This window comes from Filicampus tigris, chromosome 21, assembly GCF_054856515.1.
Source record: "Filicampus tigris isolate MCC_2025a chromosome 21, RoL_Ftig_1.0, whole genome shotgun sequence".
Lineage (NCBI taxonomy): Eukaryota > Metazoa > Chordata > Actinopteri > Syngnathiformes > Syngnathidae > Filicampus > Filicampus tigris.
In genome coordinates this window covers 1,463,886-1,484,803 of record NC_141237.1, presented here as the reverse complement: position 1 = coordinate 1,484,803, position 20,918 = coordinate 1,463,886, and the positions used below count along the sequence as shown (strand labels likewise).

The 20,918-nt window shown below is 47.1% G+C and overlaps 2 protein-coding genes and 3 long non-coding RNA genes across 20 annotated transcripts in view; 3 read left to right on the top strand and 2 right to left on the bottom strand.

Annotated features, from left to right (window-relative positions):
- Positions 1–343: 343 nt before the first annotated feature.
- Positions 344–4,568, bottom strand: LOC147127082 (neutral cholesterol ester hydrolase 1-like). Its single transcript, XM_086020823.1, has 5 exons — positions 4,194–4,568; positions 3,480–3,702; positions 3,016–3,085; positions 2,226–2,397; positions 344–2,103 (listed from the first exon to the last, which is right to left on the bottom strand). The coding sequence occupies exons 1-5, from the start codon at positions 4,326–4,328 to the stop codon at positions 1,483–1,485; spliced, it is 1,221 nt and encodes a 406-aa protein (XP_085876949.1). The 5' UTR covers positions 4,329–4,568; the 3' UTR covers positions 344–1,482.
- On the top strand, positions 4,224–6,610 carry LOC147127081 (uncharacterized). The gene is made up of 2 exons (XR_015084271.1): positions 4,224–5,092; positions 6,378–6,610. It is a non-coding gene; the product is annotated as an uncharacterized LOC147127081 (long non-coding RNA).
- LOC147127079 (uncharacterized) lies at positions 6,521–16,850 on the bottom strand. 12 transcript variants are annotated; one of them, XR_015084260.1, is made up of 9 exons: positions 16,733–16,838; positions 14,870–14,996; positions 12,940–14,602; positions 11,620–11,711; positions 9,889–10,244; positions 9,728–9,813; positions 9,320–9,631; positions 8,733–9,249; positions 7,446–8,634 (listed from the first exon to the last, which is right to left on the bottom strand). It is a non-coding gene; the product is annotated as an uncharacterized LOC147127079 (long non-coding RNA). The 12 variants fall into 12 exon arrangements; XR_015084261.1 differs by having other exon boundaries at positions 8,733–9,631; positions 9,889–9,970; positions 10,056–10,244; XR_015084267.1 differs by having other exon boundaries at positions 8,733–9,631; positions 12,940–12,968; positions 14,568–14,602; positions 16,733–16,747.
- On the top strand, positions 7,398–10,276 carry LOC147127080 (uncharacterized). 4 transcript variants are annotated; one of them, XR_015084256.1, is made up of 12 exons: positions 7,398–7,536; positions 7,844–7,874; positions 7,956–8,055; positions 8,126–8,314; positions 8,475–8,524; positions 8,696–8,866; positions 8,933–9,307; positions 9,377–9,488; positions 9,559–9,634; positions 9,708–9,847; positions 9,937–9,997; positions 10,082–10,276. It is a non-coding gene; the product is annotated as an uncharacterized LOC147127080 (long non-coding RNA). The 4 variants fall into 4 exon arrangements; XR_015084257.1 differs by having other exon boundaries at positions 7,399–7,536; positions 8,933–9,068; positions 9,170–9,307; positions 9,377–9,634; XR_015084258.1 differs by having other exon boundaries at positions 9,377–9,634; positions 9,941–9,997.
- LOC147127078 (uncharacterized) overlaps positions 16,124–20,918 on the top strand; it is a 7,331-nt gene continuing 2,536 nt past the window's right edge. The window contains exons 1-4 of one of the 2 annotated variants that reach the window (XM_086020821.1): positions 16,124–16,364; positions 16,777–16,817; positions 17,107–17,700; positions 17,813–18,568. In XM_086020821.1, the coding sequence (XP_085876947.1) occupies positions 16,786–16,817; positions 17,107–17,700; positions 17,813–18,568 (1,382 nt within the window). In that variant the 5' untranslated portion in view covers positions 16,124–16,364; positions 16,777–16,785. The remainder of the gene's footprint in view (positions 16,365–16,776; positions 16,818–17,106; positions 17,701–17,812; positions 18,569–20,918) is intronic. The other variant, XM_086020820.1, reaches the window with a different exon arrangement.

Below are 20,918 nucleotides of genomic sequence, written 5' to 3'. Positions count from 1 at the left end.
AACCTTTGGAGAAATCCCCGACAAATTGAACCTAGGTTTGAAAATAAGATCAAAACAAAATGACGTTTTTTTTTTTTTTTTAAATCCGCCAGTAGGTGACTATGCAGACTGCAAACGGCTGGCGACCAATCAAGGGCGTGTCCAGAACACGGCAGGTGTCCCTAATATTGTGGCCTGTAAGCGCGGCGCCGCAAAAGATTGACGTCCGTCCTCCAAAAGACGCAAGACGCCTTGCTGGCATTGTCATTCTAAGTGTCACGTGCGCACACGTGTTCATATTGCGCAATCCAGAGTGCGCGCAGATGTGACACACCTTCCCCTTCAACACACACACACACACACATTTGTCATTAAACATGTTTATGAGCATGCGTGAGTTTGGCTCTTTTGATGTTTGTGTGTGCACGTGTGCAGTATGTTTTCGTGTGTGTGTGTGGACTTTTTGGAGCCTTTTTACACAAGGTGTGTGCGTGTGTTTGAGCCTTTTGATGTGCTTGTAGTACTTTAGGTGTGCGTTTGCATGTGTCAGCCTTTTTTAGTGTGTTCATGTGTAAACGTTTGCGTGCGTGCGTGCGTGCGTGCAAGCCCATTCCCATGCTCATTGTTTGGTCTGAACTTTTCCAAGTAAAAGGCCAACTTGGCCCAAAGTGGGAATGAAAAGCAGGAAGCTTCCAGTGATCAAATCAAACCATAAAAGAGTCAATCTCCTCTTTGGCTTGTGCTGCCTTTTTTTTTTTTTTTTTTTTTTCTCCTCCTCCTCCTCCTCTTGGTTTAATCGCTGCCTTCTGTTCCTGGCAGCAGGTCCCGTCTGTCACTCCAAGACAGGTTTAGTGCCTCTCTTCATCTTTGTTGTTGTCAAGAAGCCCGAAGATGCCAGCCAGGCGACTTCCGGGTGGCACAAACGCGGCTGACTCACTTCCAAGCCCTTTGAGACGCTTTTGGAATTCCGGGCCGATGGGAAATCCATTTGACTTGACTTGAGCTCAGCTGGTCTTAAACGTGTTTTGAGTTGCAGTGACAGATGGTCCCAAAAAGGGTTACGATTTCTTTCGGTTGTGCGTGTTTAAAAAAAAAAAAAATTAAATCAATAAAAATCGAAGTACATCCAAAACATAATCGCTAACCTGCTTGCTGATCTCGTCAACCTGTTTTCTCACTCGCTCTGCCTTGGTCACGTGACTTTTAGGAAAGGGTTTGTTTACTACGGAAGCAGAAACATTTTGGACTGGGCGCTGTTGTTCAAACGTACGGCAAAGTCGTTTGTATGAGTTGAGAAAGTCATTCAAACGTATTTGTAAAGTCATGTGAGCATACTGGTAAAAGGCTAAATGCTAAACACCTAGCATTTTTCCCCATAACGCCTTTTTAGCACTTAGCCCACCATCGAACGACTTTGCAGTACGTTGGAACGACATAGCCCGGTCAAAAACGTTTTGACTCCACAATTGTATTGCGCGTCAGTGAAGAAGTCCGTCCCTTGTCTCAGAGGTTGCGGTCCAGCCACCGTATGTAGTTGTCGACGGCGCGGCGGCCCACGGCGGACATGACGGGCAGGTGCGCGAAGGACACGCAGCCGTGGAAGCCGTCCTCGTAATGGTCGGCGGCGACGCGCACGCCGGCCCGCCGCAGCCTCTGCGCGTACATCAGCCCGTCGTCCCGCAGCACGTCAAACTCGCACGTCAGCACGTACGCGGCGGGCGTCTTGGCCAGAACCTCTCGCTCGGCCAGCAGAGGCGCGGCCCTGGCGTCCAGCAGCGCCGGCACGCGGCCCAGCAGCCCCGGCGAGCCCGTGGCCGCCACCAGCGGCCGGAAGTCCTTCTTGCGCTCCGCCGGCAGCAGAGCCGTCCAGTCCAGCCGGGAGCGCGCCGCCGGGCCCATGGCGGGCTGGTCCAGGGCGCTGTGGTTGTTGGCCAGCAGCGCCGGCTCCAGGGACGGGTCGGCGCCCAGGTAGAGCAGCCAGAAGCGGGCCATGACGGGCCGCAGGAGGATGGGCACCGCCTGGTTCTGCTGGTAGGACGGCGTGTTGAAGTCCAACGCCTGCAGGACCGGATAAATCAGCGCCTGGGCCTTGAAGCGAGCCGTCAGGGTCACATCGGAGCCCAGCTGTGGACACACACACACACGCGCGCGCGCGCGTCAGATCTGCGAGGCAGTCGTGCAATTCGCTGCCTCTGTTTCATGTTTTTTTTTTTTTTTTTAATGGCAGTGCTAAAAGTTTGGGTCACCTCCTGCGCGACGGCTGCGGCCAGGTTGCCTCCCGAGCTGTCTCCCGACACGCACAGTCGCTGCCGGTCCAGGCTGTAACGCTTTGCAACCTCCGCGGACAGGAAGGCCCGCGACGCCGCCAGCGCGTCGTGGTACTGGTCCGGGAAAACTGCCTCCGGAGCCAGACGGTAGCTATGGCAACGTTGTTGTAAGAAGTTAACGTGAATGTCTTTTTTTTTACATGGAGTTGGATGAATGCGGAGATGTTTTAGCAATTCGGCGACCCTCAAAGTGTAACGTGCGGGCTCCCTCTAGTGGTTAAAGAAATAATCACTGCACAAATGCTCCAATGGATTCAGCTTTTATTTTTTTAACCCGATATAGTAAATTTGTTCAGTATAGTTCAGTTTTATTTCAGTATTTAGTTAGAACTGTTTGCTTTTAAACATTTCTTTAGGTGCAATTTTCGTTTCGAGTTTTTATGTACCATACATTTGAATTCATTTATGAAGTACAGTTTTGAATTTCCATGTCCAAGCTGTGCATAATGTTACAGTAACTTACAATAATGTTAAGTATACTTTTTTTTTAGAAATAAAACATCTACCTCATTGTTGAACGACTACCCGCTGTGCTATATATTTCGATTTTGGTTATTCTCTTGGTACTTGGAGAGTATTGTTTTTCAAGTAGTACTTGGTGTAAAAAAAAAAAAAAAAAAAAAGAACCACTGCGCTATATAAACGAAAATACATTGTATAGGATGTACTTAGAAGCAGTGCTTTTTTCCCTGTTGTATTTGTTACTCACTCGACAGACATGACGACAGCGTCCAGCTCCTCCGCCATCTTGCGGCACAGGAGGTCGTACGATCGCATCCCTGTGGAGGTCATGTGATGTCAATTAAATCTAGGGTGAGATTTTTACTGGCGTGCATTTCATCCCTGGGCCGTCAACCGAACAAAATGAAATGAAATATGCAATACTCACCACAGATTATTGCAGGTGCTAATGTGCGCAGATCGCTACAAGGCTTTTGCAAGTCGAGCAGTTTTTCTCCGACCGACCAACCACCAATCAGAGAAGAAAAAAATGCTGACGAATTTTAAATGTGATTCTTAACGCTAGTCGTGCATTAACCATGCACGTTTGTAACGTTCATTCGTGTTCGTCCATTTTTTTCCCCAGGAGCGACAGCGACCCCTATTGCACGGCCGTGGTAAAAGCGGGACCCTAGGACAAGTGTCTCCCTATAGAAAGCTCGTTGTACTCACGTGCAGTGCCCAACGCCCACCCTCCGCCGTGGAAGTAGATGACCCCCCTCCGGGGCCACCGTCCCCTCGTGGCCTGGAAGATGCGAGCCGGCACGCCCCCCAGCACACCGTCGCTGACGAGCACGGAGGCGCTGGAGCGAGCCTCGATCACCTCGGTCCACGACACCACCCGGTTGAGCAGGTGCGCCTGGTGGCACACGCCCAGCGCCTGGGCCGCGTCGCCCTGCGGCCACAAAGCACAAAGGTGCCCCGGGCTCATCCAGGTGCGTTGCGGAAAAAGCAATTGAAAGCAATCGAGCGTGGGATGCAGCAGAACTGCATTCAAGCAGAACAAGTCGAGCACGTTGCACAAAGCTTGGTCAGTTACGCAAGTGCAGGTTAAAGGTCGCTCGGCTTTGAAGCAAGCCAACCATGCACTTGCATTCCACGACTGATATATACGTATATGTAATTACAACTAAATTCATTATACTTAACATGATCTAAAAATCGAATTTGAAAAACAATCTGAATTGTTTTATTGTTTAAAAGGGTTGGAATCTCTTGTCTATTTTAAAAATCCAACATAGAATTAAAAAATGAAAAGCGGCCCCAAAATAGCCATGAGTGTTTTCAAAGCGTTCCACGAGCATCTTGTTATTGTTTGTTCCTCATCCACAAGTGAGCGAGCAAGTAGCCACCCTCCCCCCGTGCAGCTGTCCGGTCAGGGCTCACCGCACGCATGAAGCCCCGGATGAGGGCGTCCAGCAGCATCAGCTTCCACGGCTCGCTCACTCCGGCGGGCAGCGGCAGGTACACGTAGTAGGCGGCCGCCGTCAGCAGCGCGGCTCCGGCGAAGCGCAGCCTCATCGCTTGGCCGTGAGGGGCTGTCGAGTAGCGAGCGAGCGGGCTCGGCGGGCTCGGCGGGCTCGCTCGCAAACACCCTCCCCGCCCGGCTCTCGGGTTCCCTCCCCGCCCGGGTCTCAGGCTGGAGGGGCCGGCAGACACTGAACGCCGGCCGATGGCCCCGATTTCAAAATAAAAGCACACTTCGCTGTTGGCCGTGATCGCCTGGGCACGGGGACAATGGAATGTTGCGAGCACGGGCTTCTTTCGAAAAGGTGTTTGCGGAAGTTGTGTACGCCTTGCGTAACGACGCTCCCACTGGGAAATGTAGTTCTCAGTGGGAGAAGTTCAGGAAACCTACCGTGCAATGCGGCAAGCTTTGATCGCAAATTCAAACGAATGGACGAAAGGACTGAATTGTTTAAATGTACGGGCTAGTCCAGGGCTTTTTAAAATATACTCATTTATTATTGTGTGCTTCTGGCATTTCTCGTTTTTGAGCGACAAAAAAATAAATAAATAAATAAAAAGACAATGTATAGTAAGAATATAGTAAGGCGTTTGAAAAAAAAAAAAAAGTGGTAAGGGTATATATAGTAAAGCCTTTTTTTTCGAAAAACATGGTACGGGTATATAGTAAGGCGTTTCTTTTTTTCTAAAAAAGTCTGTGTACAATTGTCAAACGGTAGTCGTCATCTGAATTCAGGCATATTGACTAAACCTGTTCTCATCGATCGACTACATTCAAGATGATCTCAGGGCAGGGCACTTTTCAGCCACTTCTACAAGTAAGAGGCAGAGGTTCTTACTTCAGGTTGTTTAATTGTCACTCCAAGCTATTGTTCCATGCAACACTGGCGTGCAAAACAAGTGATTAAACAACGAACGTCCGCCAGCTAAATGCTATCATACAGTAAAAGACAGACATGCTAACCAAAATTAGCACCGATGTTACGGTAAATAAACCTTTAAACGGTACGCTGGTAGCAGTCCAGGGTGTTGTATGATTATCTTCTTCTGTGATAAGTATTAACAAGGACACGGGAAAGGGCAACACATCTGCGTTTAAATGTGAAGCTATTTTCAGAATGCTAAACGACTGCGATGCGCGTGCCTTGTAACCATGGCAACAGCTAGCGGTGAAGAAGAGGTGGACAGTTTTTTTCATCGATCGCTTTTCTTTTGGGTGGGCGTCAAAACCAGGGTTTGTCATGATTTTCAGAAGGCGAACGAAACCTTTTCGCTAACAGAAGCAGATTCGGTCTGGCAGCAATTTAAGACTAACTTTTGGTCATTGAATATTGGGTTTGGAAGCAGTTACTAAAAATGTAAAAACGTCGGAATTTGTTTTTCAAAACAAAACGGGAAGTTAAAAAAAAGACTTGTTCAAAAAGATCGCACCAATATTTGAGATTTTATGGACATGACCATTTTCTTCTCCATAGGTGCGCACCCAAAGCGGACAACGCTTCATGTCAATAGTGAGGCGATTTGTTTTGATATTTGAAGAGATTTATGTGGGCACAGGTTGAGACGTGCACATGAATTTTGGTGGCGATTGGTCATCGTTTATTCTCGTTAATCTTTTTCATGCACACTCTGGTAAATTTGGTTTGGAGATTGTAACGAGTGGTGGTGATCTGAAGGGATCATTAGTCTTGGACGGGTGCTGTTGGGTAGCCGAAGGAGCAAAGACTTCTTGATATTCCACAAGCCGTTGTTTAATTTGCAACAAAGCAATACTTCCCCAGCATGCCACGCGTCACTTAAGAGACCCGACCGTGTCCATGACAAAAGGTGCACTGAAGTTCAGGGAAAAATAAATGACCAACCTACACAATAAACCAAAGAGACGCCACCGTGTGGAGAGACACCGTACTACAATAACAGCACAAAGTCACAAAGTGGTGCTGTTTGGGGCTAGGGGTGGGTTGGATGAACGGTGGTCTATATTCCCGATGACACGTAATACTTTGGGGGGGGCTCAGAAAGTCTTCCCATTTTTTCTCCCCAATAGTATTAATAGTTATTATTATTAAATTTGATTTCATCATGTTTCGTTGTGTGTTGCAGGTGAAGGCTACAGACCTGTCGGACCAGTAGCGACCCACCCACTCCCCCCAACCAACGAGACGAGACGCTTCTCAACCTCCCAGCAGAGTTGCCTTCATCGACAAAGCATCTTGCAACAAAAACACGAACTCAACATTTGCGACTGTGACTGAAGCAGACAAGAAGACACTTGTGTGTTTTATTCAAGCACTTTATTTACGATCACCAATAAAGCAAAGTAACAAAGTACACTGCCTCTTTGTCATGTTCGTCTTCAATTTCAATCCAAGTTGACTTTGCAAACTCTCTCCTGATGGATGACATCATGAAGTTAGTGGTAGTAAACACCGGTGGGGTGGGGGGTTATTTGTTAGAGTGTCATCACACAGACCACGTGGAATGTGTAAGTGACCACATGACGAGAGATGCCAACCCTCTATCCAATTACATTTTCTTTTTTCATGTAAGTGAGGATAAGTGGCTCGTGTAATCGCTGTTTAGATGGAGGTTTGAAAGACTGCAGTAGTTGCACTGTTGACCATGATCCAATAAATACACAACAAAAATTCGAATTTTCTCCGTCAGCATGGCCGAGTGGTATAAGAGATTGCGTGGTGTTCAGGAGACCCGGGTTCGAGCCTCACTCTTTGCTCCACACACAAATTAAATGGAGATCAAAGCAAGAATCGAACCCGGGTCTCCTGAAGGCCAAACCATGACACTAACCATTCGACCATGTGAGATCTAGTCATAATGTTTGGCCGGTTATATATGACCATTAATGTAGACATTCGTTTTAACTGCGTCACCATATCGGATATATATACTTTAAAGAGAGACATGAACTGCAACTTAGTGGTAGTCCAGTGGTAGACTACCCTGCATCATATGCACAGAACCCGGGTACGAGCCCCGACAAGGTTTAATGATAACACTTCTGCTATTTCGCTCCCGCATTTTCAGTGTTCTACAACCTCTTTACTAGCGCCGACTACGAACTTTTCTGTGTACAGTATGTTTTTTATTTTTATTTTTCTGGAAGTGACGTCATCACCGGAAACCTATTTAAGTCGGCGAAAGAGTGAGTGATTCTTTCTCAGGTCGCTGACAGCCTCCCGTCGTCCTCGTCCACCAGCTGCTCCGCAACATCTCCTCCACAAGATCATCGAGAACTTATAAGGTGAGTGCTCAATCTTTAATAGCCTCTTAAAACTCACTGCTTTTGCTCACTTTGAACTTCAAGAATCACGTTTTGGCGTGCTCGCGCCTTGCTAACGTGGCAAGCTAAAGCGTTTGCTGTAGCGTTGCTAATGAACGCTTCGTACGACTTTAAATTGCACCAAAAGGCGTTTTTGCAACGTACGTGCTGATACACGGATGGATGCAATAAATTAAATATTTATTCATGCTTAAGTTGATTTTTATTCAACAATGCAGCTACTTTATGTGACGATGAGTAACGAAGCGTTTGCTCAAACCTTTTCCAGCATGCGGCCCAAAGTGCCGTTTTGCCGAATGGTAAGTAGACAAAACTTCACAACCGAATAAATCAAGTACATTTTCATGCATGCGTGTTAACCGTCTCATGTCTGTCCGCAGGTTTGCATCTAAAACAGAAGGAAAGACCCTTAAAATGGCTGACTTCCTGTCTTTTTGGCACATGGCGTCATGAGACTTTTGCATGTCTACCAAATGCCAGGTTGCTAAGCCACTAGCTTGTCAGGCTGAGTATTTCCAAGTCGAATGCTTACGTTCCTTTTGTCTTTCAGGCCACCATGTTGTCGAAGAGGCGTCCAGCTCTGCTGGTAAAACACACATGCGTTCATACATGTACAAATGTTTGACTAATTATTTCCGCATGAGCTGACCAGGGGGCCTGCTGCGATCTCGTCAATCAGCAAAGGTGTGTCTAATCCAGGAAGTCAAAGCCCTTTCCTGGACCAGGATTTGACATCCAAGTAAGATGGCAACTTTCATGTTTGCTGCAGTATCACTCCAGGAAGAAGCACCGGCCAGGATTCTGCATGAAACCCAAGGAGGCACAGGAGACCTGATGTGACTTTCCAGCAGTGGCCTATCCAAACTGAAGCTTTTTTCTTTTTCTCCCTTTTTTTCCAGTCATGCCAGAGCTTCATTGAGAGCTGTGAAACAAGATGGCGGTGTATCAAGTGAGCATTTTTTTTTTTTTTTTTTTTTTTCCCTCTGCCATTTTGCCAAAGTTGCAGTCAGGATACTCATCAGGCGTCTCCAATCGTGTTCCTTGAGGGCCGCTTTTTCCCTGATTGAAATGATCGGGCTCCTAAAGAGCTTGCTGATCATTTGAATGGGGTGTGTTGCAGATGGGCGCAATGGAAAACGGGCAGGACGGCGACCCACAAGGAACAGGATTGAAGATCCTGGTCAAGAAGTTGCGTTGGCTTTTTGTCCTGCTCTTGTCCTCCAGGTGGCGCTGAAGAACCTGACGAGTGCAGCATGGATCAACTTGTGAAGTCGAGCTCCTCTTGGTCAAGGTTGGGACCTGTTGCGAAATTCAAACTTGGTGAATCAAAGTACTTGACTGTGTTTTGTTGTTCTAGGTGGCGCAATGATCAACTTGCTGAGCGGTTCAACAGGCGACAAAAAGTTGGCACTTGGCAAGCGCTGCAGCTTCCAGTAAGAGTGCCGTCGGGGACTCTTCCACCTGCTGGGCAAAGAGAAATTCACCATAAATGTGTAAGGTCCTCAAAGCTGCCTACATTTTCAGTATTAAGACATGCAAATAAACGTAGTAAAAAAAGCAGCTTGTCTGGTCCGTCATTTGTGGTATTTGCAAGTTTGTCCATCTGGGAGAAGTCTGCAGCGGTCCAGAGTTTCACGAGCTCAACCAGCTGCTGCTGCTGTGGAAGGTTCCAGTCTGCAGTGAATCAAAGCATCTTCAAGTCCACTAAAAATGAGTCGCCATGTCATTAAAGGTGAAACGCTACATTCGCGGCAGGTTGCTGATGCCATAAGCTCTGCAGTTATGACTCTCCTGTCTTTAGGTCCACACGCTGGCCAACTGACGACTTCGCCATGCAGCGACGACGAGACTGTCTCTTACGCGTCATCCAACTTGAACGGTGCACGTCACGACTGCATCTAAGAGGCACAAGTGTACAGTAAAACGGAACTGCATTTCAGGTTAGTCATAGAATAGTCTGCTCGCATGTTCCTTGTCCAGCAGATGGCGCCACTGGAGTGCTGCAACCTGGCGAAAAGGTGCGAAAAAGTGCGTCTGCCTGAGGACGAGTCCTCTGCTGGTAAGAAAAGGAACATTTCATTTCAGCTGACATGTTGCCTCGACAAAGTTGGATGATTTATTCTCTTGTCCAGTGCGGCGCACGATCGAGTACCTGCTCACAGTCCGAGACCAGCGACAAGTTTGCCTGTCGTGTTGCTTGCTCATCCGCGAGGTGCTGAAGGCAAACTTTGAGGCAGCCTGAGAAGAATTGGGAGACATTTACACTTGGATGGTATGCTCTTTAAATTTTCACTGCACAATCCTCATGATTACCTTCCTGACCCAATACTTGTGTATTTTTTTTTTCCTTCCCTTTACTAGGCAGCAAGGAACACGATCATCCATCATAAGTCACCTGTGAAGACTTGAGTCTTGATCGCTGGTAGGTGTCAAGCCCCAAACACCTTCTGCACAAGATGTTGACTTAACATTTGACTCACAGATGTGTTTTTTTTTTTGGTCTTAGGTCCACACGCTTGTCCAAGTTCTTCTCGCTGTCCGACCACTTGGCAACGAGCAGACTGTCGTCCGACTTGCAACTTTGTCTTCTGGCCGGCCGACCACTTCACCACCAAGCAACGAGCAGACTGTCGTCCGACTTGTAACTTGTTTGTTTGCTATTGTCTACTCTGCAAAAGAAATAAAGCTTGATTACAACTAACACTTAAGCTCTCAACTTCATTCTTACACACATCACAAAAACTTGCTTAAAGCAAAGTAACAAAAAAACAAAAACAAATTCTAAAATAATTTTTCAAATTTTTTTTCCCCCAATTTTTTTTTTCAATTTTTTTTTTTCCCAAATTTTTTTTTCCCCCCAATTTTTTTTTTTCGTTTTTATTTTTTTCCCAAATTTTTTTTCCTCCCATTTTTTTGGGGGGGAAAAGTAGGTGGGGCTAAAATGGAATGAAGCTTTCTGATTCGCTGATGAGTCTGGAAGTGGGTGGAGCAATGCAGAGAAAAGGCTGTGATTGGTCAAAAGGTGGGCGCGGCTATGCAAATTAGAAGCGTCGCGATTGGTGGGCTCTGAAGTGGGCGTGGTTATGCAAATTTGCAGCGCTGTGATTGGTCGGATTATCAAAAGTGGGCGTGGCTATGCAAATCGCCACCTTCTGATTGGCTATGCAAATTCGAGCCGCGTCACGATTGGTGGATTCAAAATCAGGCGGAGTTAGGGGCGGTTCTAGCAGCAGATAGGTTTTTTGGAAGGCATTTTGGAGTCGTCAGCTCAAAGTTGCACTTCAGTCACTGCATGAGCCGCGTCTTGTGCTATTCCCCTCAATCTCACATGACCCAAAGCTCGATGAATTGAAAGATTGCTCGAGTTTTGAGTCACGAGGAGACAAACAGGAGTAGTAATGTGACACTTGTGTCCACACTAAGTGACTAAGGTGCAACTCTCACCTCAAGACTCGAAGCAGCCTTTGGAGTAGTTTGCCACGGCGGCAACCGGCACGCATGAAAGACTTCAAACGAGGGCAGATTTAGCAATAAAACACAAAGACTCCAACTCAAGTTGAACAATTTATTGGACGGAGAAGCTAACATGACAATTTGAAAGCATTTCGCCAGTCAACGTTTGTGTGAGCGAACTCAAGTTGCACACGCAGACATTGACGATGGAAGCAGCTTAAGTGTTGCCTGCTTGACGAGCTCACGCGTGATGTCACTTGCTTCAAATGACGCGCACACACATTGGACCGAAGGTGGACGTGAGCACGCTGGGACAAAAACTAAGTGTACAGCACGACACTATCATCACACCCTGCTGGACATGTTTTGAAATGACACTGATGTGCACCAAGTTAGTCAAAAATAGATATCCTTTTTTTGAACTAACTTAACTTGGCCCACATCATTGTCATTTAAAAACATGTCCAGAAGTGTCCGACCATGGTGGTGTGTCGTGCAGAAGTTGAAGTCGAGTGCACTCGCGTCCACCTTGTGGCGCGATGTGACATCACACATGAGCGCCTCAAGCACACCACACTGCTCAGTACTCACTCGGGTCCAAATGCAGCTTGGCCTTCCCTTCCCTTCCGCATGTCCCACAAGTCCGTCGGCTGCACCCCGCGAAGCCTCCTCCATCCATCCATCTGGCCAGGCAGAAAAGAAAAGCAGTAAGTCACACTCACATAAAAGTTCATTTTTTTAATTGTCGATTTTAAGTCGTATTATTAGTCAAATCAGGCGGCACCGTTTGACTTGTGGAGGCTTTCTCAGAGTCCTCCAACCGAAAATACTCCACCCGTGTGCTAAGATGGACTAGTCGAATATTGTTCAAACATGCACAAAAAGTCGACTCCAACAGGCATCAATCACCTTGCAGCCAAACTTAAGTGGAGAGTCAAAGACGCATTTCATAACAGCGGCAGCTGTGACAGAGCACTTTACGTTACAATCACAAAAATATAACAACCGAACGCAATTCACTAAAAGACAAATGACTATTATATGCGGTAGCAGAAAAGTGTCACGTCAGAGCCAAGCCAAAGCCTAGAAATGTGTCTCCAAACGGGTTTTCAAAATGGACAGAGAGGGCAGAGAGCTTGCCTGACATTTCATGGGAAGGACCAGCGAGAGAAAAAAGGCTCCGTCCCCTCTCATCCCCACATACTCAAAGAATCATATTCAAGGATCAAACAAAGCGATTTGAACAGCCTCGGATTCAAAATATACTTTATACTTTTTTTTTTTTTTAATTTCCAAGAGTTTGCTAAAGTAAATATCTGTTACAAGCTTCATATAAAATTATAGTTGAAAAAATGTGATTACGATTTATGTTAAATTTTGCATTCATTACTTCAAATGAATTAATCGCTTGACAGAACTAACACATTTTTTTTTTCAGGATCAATTTAGATGCGTCATGACACTCTTAATAATTCAAATCTGTTTTTATTTTGAGCTTTGATTTATTTATCTATATATTTGAATTTGGCTTTGCGAAGTGTGCAAATTATTTTGGATTTCTCCAATGAGCCGTCGAGCAACTTTAAAAAAAAAAAAAAACGTAAAACTACGTCAAAGTCCGTCTTTGCAACAGTGACACTCCCCGAAGTTTGGCTGGACAGTGAGTGAGCAGAGGTCAGCTGCTATCGGAAGTCAATAAAACGGAGTTCATTTTTTTCTAGTGCGCTATAAAATTTGAATTCATCTCCAGAGTTAATGCTTTGACAGCCCTAATTTTAAACATTTCACACACAGACATGATTTGAACTAAAAGTAACAACGTTGGGTGTCATTAAAGTTTTGACCCTCTGGAGCCACCAGAGGCATAATGCTACATAGAAGAAAATGGAAGGAACAAGCGGCATGCAGTACCTTTGAAGAAGATGTTGATGCATGGTGAGCTGTGCAGGTAGACGACCAGCAGCGGGTGAACATGCATGGGAGAGATTTGCCTCACAATTAGTCACACAAATGCATCCGCCATGTTCACGTGTTTTTCAGATCCACAAATATATTGGTGATTTTCACAGGTGTTGTGTGCATTTATCACGAGTCTGCGTGCCAATTGTCAAACATTAGGCAATGATACTACCCAGGCCCCAAAGGCGGAAATAAAAAAACAACAAATCTTTTGGTGCCCGAAGACATTTGTCAAGTCCTGGAAAATAAAAAAATAAAAAATAAATAAATAACAAAAGATAAATGTTTTCATGTTCAATTGTTAAAAATGTATTTTTTATGTTATCAAAATATTCTTTGCTATTGTTTCCTTTTCAAGTTATTGTTTCGTCAGCCGCTGCTTGTTGCAAAACAAAGTTCTTATTACAGCAAAATATATCTTGAGTCACTGTCCATCTTTACATACGAAACTATAGTATGCCAACTGAGACGACTATACATCAGCAAATATGGTCATGCTGCACCACATCAAAAAAGGGGTGCAACCAGATACTGTGCTGGTGCGACCAACTGAAAAAGTGCAAAGGTCCTGCAGTAAGAAAAAAAAATGTTGAGAAAATAGAGGGCATTTGGGGGGGGGTGGGGGCGACAAACTATTCAATAAATGAGGAAAATTCAACTTGATTAATTATTTAATGTACCTCTAAAATAGGGAGCGCTGCGGGAGTGGGAGTCATTCTGAACGGAGAAGGGCGGGATATAGAAGTCGCTTTCACCGGGACGGGATGGGACAGGATTTTTCAATTTAATTTATTTTTTTATATACTGTGGTCTAGGACTGAGATTTTGTTTTTTCCTGTGGGAGTCGGGTGGTACGCGAGTAAAAATTCACTCCGGTGTGATCTATCGCACACACAGCAGTTGTCAACATTCACATGTGTTTTAAAGGCCATCCCTCTTCAGTCCGCTAGAGGGTAGTGTCACAGTCTCCAATAATCCGTGTATCATTTGTTCATAATTTTTTTTTTTTCACAAAACGGGTAGTAAAGAAATACATTTTAAAAACTTGTTTTGTCAATATTCGTTCCAAAAACGAAAATGACACAAAACTGACAACAAATCTTTATCCAATTTTGCTACAGAATTGAGAAATGAAAGTAAATATATAAATAAGATATCAGGCGATTTGGATGTTTCATGTAAAAGTAAGGCGTTCTTCTGCTGCCAACTCGACGCCGCTGTAGCAGCGGGCAAAGAAAAGGCGAAGAAGAACGTCTTCATGTTAAGGCAAAACAAGCTTGGGTATTTTGTTTCCCGAGTTGTGTCAAATAAACACAAAGCAGCGGAATGAGTAGGGATGGCCTTTCCACACCACACGTAAATATCTGAGACCTGTGTGTGTGTGTGCTGTGAGAACATCTTGAAACGGCGTGCCTGCTGATCCACAAACGCACATTCGACATTTCACACCCAGAATTGAATATTTACACGATCATGATAAATGCACACAAAAAAAAGTTATTTAGTTATTTAAGTGAAAAACATTTGTGAAAATCACGGATGCATTTGTGTAAATAATTTTGGGACAAATCTCTCCCCACATGTGAAGCCATCACTCTTCCATTGTGGACATCAGCTTTGGCGTGAAAAACATACAAAACAACATTCAAGTCAAACGCTTTTCTTGATTGACTTTTGATTGACAGCTGAGTTTGACTTGTGGGCGTGCTAGTTGACGAGCCACCTTTGTTGATATTGTTTTACGATAGCTTAGCGAGCTTCCGGTGACTAGCGAGTAACAATAAACAAACTAGAAGGCCGCAGTGCCGTAATTATGCTCCCAAATAGTGTACATACATAAATTTGTAAATAAATGGCAAATAGACAGTTTGAAATTACTCACTGAAAACACAGCTGCCGGTCACCGGTAGACTAGGTCATCGAACCGGATATGTACAGTTGTTCTTCTTCTTCTGCTGCTGCTTCGTCTTATTTTTGGCGGGTTACATGTCCTTGGTGCATATCGCCACCTATTGGACAGGAGATCACAAAGGCAAGCAACGTTATCCTATGAAGTTACCGTAAGGTCAAAGAATGTGTACGACTGTACGGTATGACAAGGCTCAATTCAAATGGAAACAAAAGCGTGTTTGACAAATTGTGCAACGACTCTTCAAACAACAACAACAACAACAACAACAACACCGTATCGTGTATACAACAGTAGCCCTGTCAGTAAGGGAAATGTTTTTAACAGAAAATGCAATCTTATTTGTGTGTCACCATAGTCTTTAACCTCCCTCATTTTTGTTCAGGCCTGTTTCATGAGTTGATTTTTTGAAAATCTGCTGAACCGCAATCCAAAAGCAATGTCTTATTATCATTATTATTATTATTATTATTATTATTATTATTATTATTATTATCTATACCGCTTGTCCTCATAAGGGTCGCGGGCGTGCTGGAGTCTATCCCAGATGTCATCGGGCAGTAGGCTGGGGGAGCCCGAACTGGTTGCCAGCCAATCGCAGGGCACACAGAGACAAACAAACAAACAAACAAACACCCCCCCCCACACCCCCACACACACTCACACACCCACACACCCCCACACGCACCCCCCCATACACGCACACACACCCACACACGCACCCCCCCCCCCACACACACACTCACAAACAAACACGCCTAGGGGCAATTTAGAGTGTCCAATCAGCACACAATTAGTTGAGTGTAAACCACATTCCAAATTAAATGTTTGGAGGACATGGGTGTGCATTATTAAGCCTGGGTCCAAATGACAACATATACCTCCTGTACATGCACATTCAACGTTTTTTAAAGTTGCTTTGCGAAACGCTTTGGGCATCATATGGTGAAGCTAAAGTGCTATATAAGTTCACTCTATAACTAACCCTCAACACGCGAACTGTATCTAAAAAACTTAGGCGTTTTGGAAACTTTATACTGGAGAACAGACGTCTTTCTGCCTGAGTGACGTCGCCCTTGAGATGAGGGGCGTTCCCGTTCTCGGAACGGGGCGTCTCCGTCCAAAAAAAAAAACAAAACGGGAACGCCCATTTGTGGCTGCAGCTGGACCATATTGAAACCTGCAAAGCCAGTTAACAGCCATAACAGTTGGTGGCAGTACTGCGCATCCTCCACCTACTGATAAGAGAAGAAGGAAGGAAAAAGGAAGCAAAACAAGAGCGCGCATTCGGCCATTTTCCGTCCCATTTTGGCTGGGATAGCAGCGAAAACGCGACTTTGACGTGTGCTTGTCTCAATAAATAGGGCTGTCAACTCAAATCATCGAGTGTCCGATTGTGATTTGTGTGTGCGTATCGTTGCTTTCAAGCGCGCTGGGTTGCCGAGGACGCCTCGGGAGACGCAGGTAGGTGCGTCGAATGCTATTTAGCCTTAGCTAGCGCATCTCGTCATCTATGTGCTGCCGCAGCGGTGCGCTTTACTGCAAAACCTTGCTGACGAAGACTGGAGTATCTTTCACGGGACCCGTCTTAAGAGCTCACTGAAGATAGCGTAAGTGGGCGGTAACATTAGCTTCGATGCTAACAGATGGTAGTTGCGCAACAAGCAGCAGCCACTGTGAACACCACGTGACTTGCAGCAGCGTTCCTGATTTTCACTTTAGAGCAATAAATACAAATGATTGATGCTACGTTGTCCTTTGTAACCTTTTGTAAATTCCACTAACACGTGCAGACAAGCTGTGACATTTCTGTTGCAAATGGAAATGTAAAAGTACCGTGTTGAACTTGTTCTGACGGAACTTTTTCTTTGGTTTCAAAGGCAGCCAGAATGTCCAGACAGATGTCTCCACCACAAAGCAGGTAGATGCAACGGCAGGCAGCACACAAGTCCCATTTGGCAGTCCCTCCAGGATTTGCCTTTCTTTGCCTCACTCAGTGTCGTCTCTCACATAGCTTCATGCACCGCATCTCTGATGAATACTTTACACATTCAGATTCATTCGAGTGGCAGCGAGCTATTTTAATGATCATGATTTGGTGGAAAACTGCAGTGTACGGATGAATTGCAAGTTGGCGTATCATTCATGGAATCACTGATTGTTGTTCATAAAACATTCTGCATACTTATCGTGACTGCTCTGCTGTCCAGGAGGTTCCCATGGGACCAACACGGACCTGACAGAGCTTCAGCAGAACAGTTTGGGACTCCGCTGGACTGGAGGCCCGTTTCCAGAGATGAAGAACACAGGTTCGGTGAGGACATGTTCCCAGAAGGCCAGAGGAGATACCCTCCTTCCCCGCAGGATCCCTTTTGGCGTCAGCGAGATCAGGAGGGGGGATTTCGGTGGCGGCCTTCACCTCGACGCGATTTCAAGGAGCGCCGCGTCCCAAGAGGCTCCCCCCAGCGGGACGGCGGATCAAGAAGAGGATTCAGAGGAGACTTTGAGCGTTTTGACAGCAGAGGAAGGTCACCTTCGCCCCCGAGGTTCCGGAGGGAACCGTTGCCGCTGCCCGCTAACAATCTCTCAGATCACTCGCAGGGCGCGGCGGGCTGGAGGCGGGACGCCGAGTGGCGATGCCAAGGGCGGTTCCGAGACGTCAGCCCCGGTGTTAGATCCGAGGAGCAAAGAGGAAGCAGAAGAGAGAAGAGCGCCGAAGGCCTGAACAGAAGCAGGCAAAGGGAGGACGTTCAGCACCTTGCCAAGCGGCCGAGAAGAGAAATGGACGGCCAACGTCACAGCGGGTAAATTTTCAGCCAAATCCAACTCGTGAGGCCCCGAAATGTCCGGACGTCCCCCTCTCGCGTTCTGCTTAGTTTCTCTCGTTGATGTTGACGTGTCCTCTCGCTGTCGCAGGTTCAGGCGGGACGACGAGGATTTTGGGGATCGGCGCTACTCGTCCGTCACGCTTGACGGGGATCCTCCCGGCTTAGGAACTCCTCACTTCGCTGAACACGCGCAGGGATTCCAAGACAACCGGAAAGGAGCGCGGCGGGAACACTTGGATAACGGTGGGCAGCGCGACGTCGACATGCGACACAAACGCGCCGGACCGGCCAGCTCCTCGCGGGAACAACTCCGGACTTCCGCGAGCAGGCCGGATGTCCGAGAAGACTCCAGAAATCGCCACTTTGCAGATGATTGGAGGAACGGATCGGGAAGCAAGAGGAGCCCCCCCTCGCAAGAACCAGCACATTTTTCCAGATTTGACCAGCAAGGCGCCCCCGCAAACCAGAGAGGGAGGGGCGGTTCTCATTCGGCCAGAGGTAGGTTCAGTCACAACGGGAGCCGGACCAACTTTGAGCAGGCCTCCCGGAGCTACCAAAACTTTCCTCGTGAGGAGCCCAGCGCAGGATACCGATCCCAAAGGGATCCTTGTTTAGCCAACGCCGAGGAGGAAGAGGAGGAGCCCGGCTGGGCGGAAGACGACAGACGCCCGGAGCAGGTGCGCCGGCCCGCCAGCGAGGAGCGACGCTCGCACCGCGCCGACCCGGACGCGCAGCGGCCCAAGCCGCGCGCCTGGGAGGAGCCCGACTCCAAAAGCATGACTGTGGTCACCGAGGAAACGCTCACCATCAAAGTGGACATGAGCCGGCCCGCCCCGCACACAAGGTAAAGTATTCCCTCCCGTCGGTCCTCCTTGCTCAGGGTCAAAGTTGGAAAACAAGCAGGAAGAGGAAAGATTAGAAGTTAGGGCAAGTTCTACTGAGTAGGAGGACTTGAGGGACGGCCGGAATGTTCTTCAGGAGGACAGGATGTGATCGAAGGTTGGACGCAATTGGAGCAAAAATTTCTTGGCACGGGCTTGGTGTCTTAGGAGAAAAGTGAAGATTTCAAATTGTATGTTGAAATGTAAACATTTCAAGTTGATCAGAAGAAACCCAATTGGAACGCCACCGTCCCATCGGGTGTTGCGACGTCTTCGCATCGTCCGTCACTCAAGCCTCTTCATGACCTCACTGAAGAGTTGCAATTCCCTGGAAAGCTTTTGCTTCCTGTCGCCATCCTTTTGGAGTAGATGAGATGAGATGGACCTCAGCGAATTGTGGAAACTTTCTGCCACATCGGCATATTTTGAGTGCGTGCGCCTCAGAAGTGCTCCAGGAAGACCTTTCAAGAATCAAAGAATCAAGTGGACGCGGAACATTAACAAGAGGACATGTCAGCTAAAGAAGAGGATGATCAACTTCCAAGAGCAAGTTTCACACGTCTCAGTTGGAGGCTCGTCGCCAAAGCGCTCATTGAATGAAACGTTTCAGTGCACTTTTGTTCTGTTGGCTCGCTAATTTCCGGAACGTGGAGCCGCCTTGCTCGGAATGAAAGATGAAATCGAAAGAGCTTGGTTGGAATGCGGCAAAAACCCGGAAGCCGTTGTCACTCAAAGTTGAGGACCGCGGTTGTGTGATGACGATGGAGGAGCAGAGTTGAGCGACGGGGAGAAATGCTTCTTGATCTTCGAAAGGCTGTGTTAGCCCGTCCAACACAACATGGAACATTCCAAGTCTTCTTCATTCCATGCAAGAGTGGCGCAGTAATGGACGTCCTTCCGTCCAAACGTGGATGGTGAACATCATGCGCTTGACAAGAAAAGTCACGTACATTCGCAGCTTCCGTATTCTTCGTTTACAGGGAGGGTTACCGCAGCGGACATCTTTCCATTCGCGCTATGCTATCCGATGATGCTAACGAGCATCCGCAGAGGTCTTGGTTGCCCGCAAAAGGAGCACCATCACGGAAGTCCTTCCAATCGCAAAACTTCAGTGAACCAGTTGGACTCAACATGGACGCCGTTGAACACGATCGCTGAAGGGCACCGTGAGAGAACGATACGCAGACGCCAACATGTTGATGCTAACGAGCATCTCGACTTCATTTCAAGGAACCGACATCCGTCCAACGCTTGCCACCGGACGTGGATGCTAATCAACGAATGAATCCACGGCTTCAATTTAAGCAAGGGAAACGCAACGATGGACGTTGATCCATCCAAACGGGATGCTAATGAAAGGGCGGAGTCACCTCGATGGAAAGAGTCCGGCAACGAAAATATCTGCTGTCGTCTTTCGGCCACCGACGTGAGCGTCGGAAGACGACGCGCGGTTGCCTTTGGGCGCAACTGTCACGCTAACAGTGGCCGCCATTGTCACGGGCAACCATCGGGAGGAAGTGACATCACTGCCACATTGGGACTCAATGGGCGGTGCTGAAGATGGCACAGAAGCTCAGCAAACTCTCATCAAAGACACCCAGCCGGACAGAAGTGACATCATCGCCAGCAAACGGCCGATTGTTGCTTCAGTGAAGATGTGACGTCGGCTTGCGATGTCAACCGCATGCAGGAGGCGGCACAAGAGGAAGAACTGAAATGGACTCCGAGCCAATTGGGATAAAGAAGACATGTGAGATCAGAGCGTCAGTCAGACGAACCATCAGGGAGCGGGAAAAAAAGCAGGAAGTACCAGTCAACGCTGAAGTATATCGATCACATGTAGCTCGCCATCAGGGACAGGAAGTGACATCATCGCATTTAATAGAAGACTTATCTGAGTGTAACGGAAGTTAGGTTGTGAGGTTGGGTTGTCAGAAAAAGGAAGTGACATCACCAGGAATGTTGAAGACGTTAAGATGGAAAATGTCAGGAGGAAGTGACGTCATCGCCATGAAGCGCTGTGGTCATTTGAAGAGCGCCCAAGACGTGATGCGAGGTCAGGCCCGGCAGGCCCTCGTTTGGATCTCGCTTGCGTGTCCGAGGGCAAAATGAGGTCGAGGCCGCGACGCAAACCCAAGGTCGGCCTGTGTGGTCACTTGCTGTTGACGCCTGTGATGTCATCAGTGCGCGTCTTGCCCACATTGTTCACCTGAGCGTGATGTGCAGCTTTGTTGTTGTTGTGCTTGAGCGGAGCCAAACGTAAACGCAGCTCATGAACTTGGTCAGGTAAGTCACTTTTCCTCTTTTTATCAT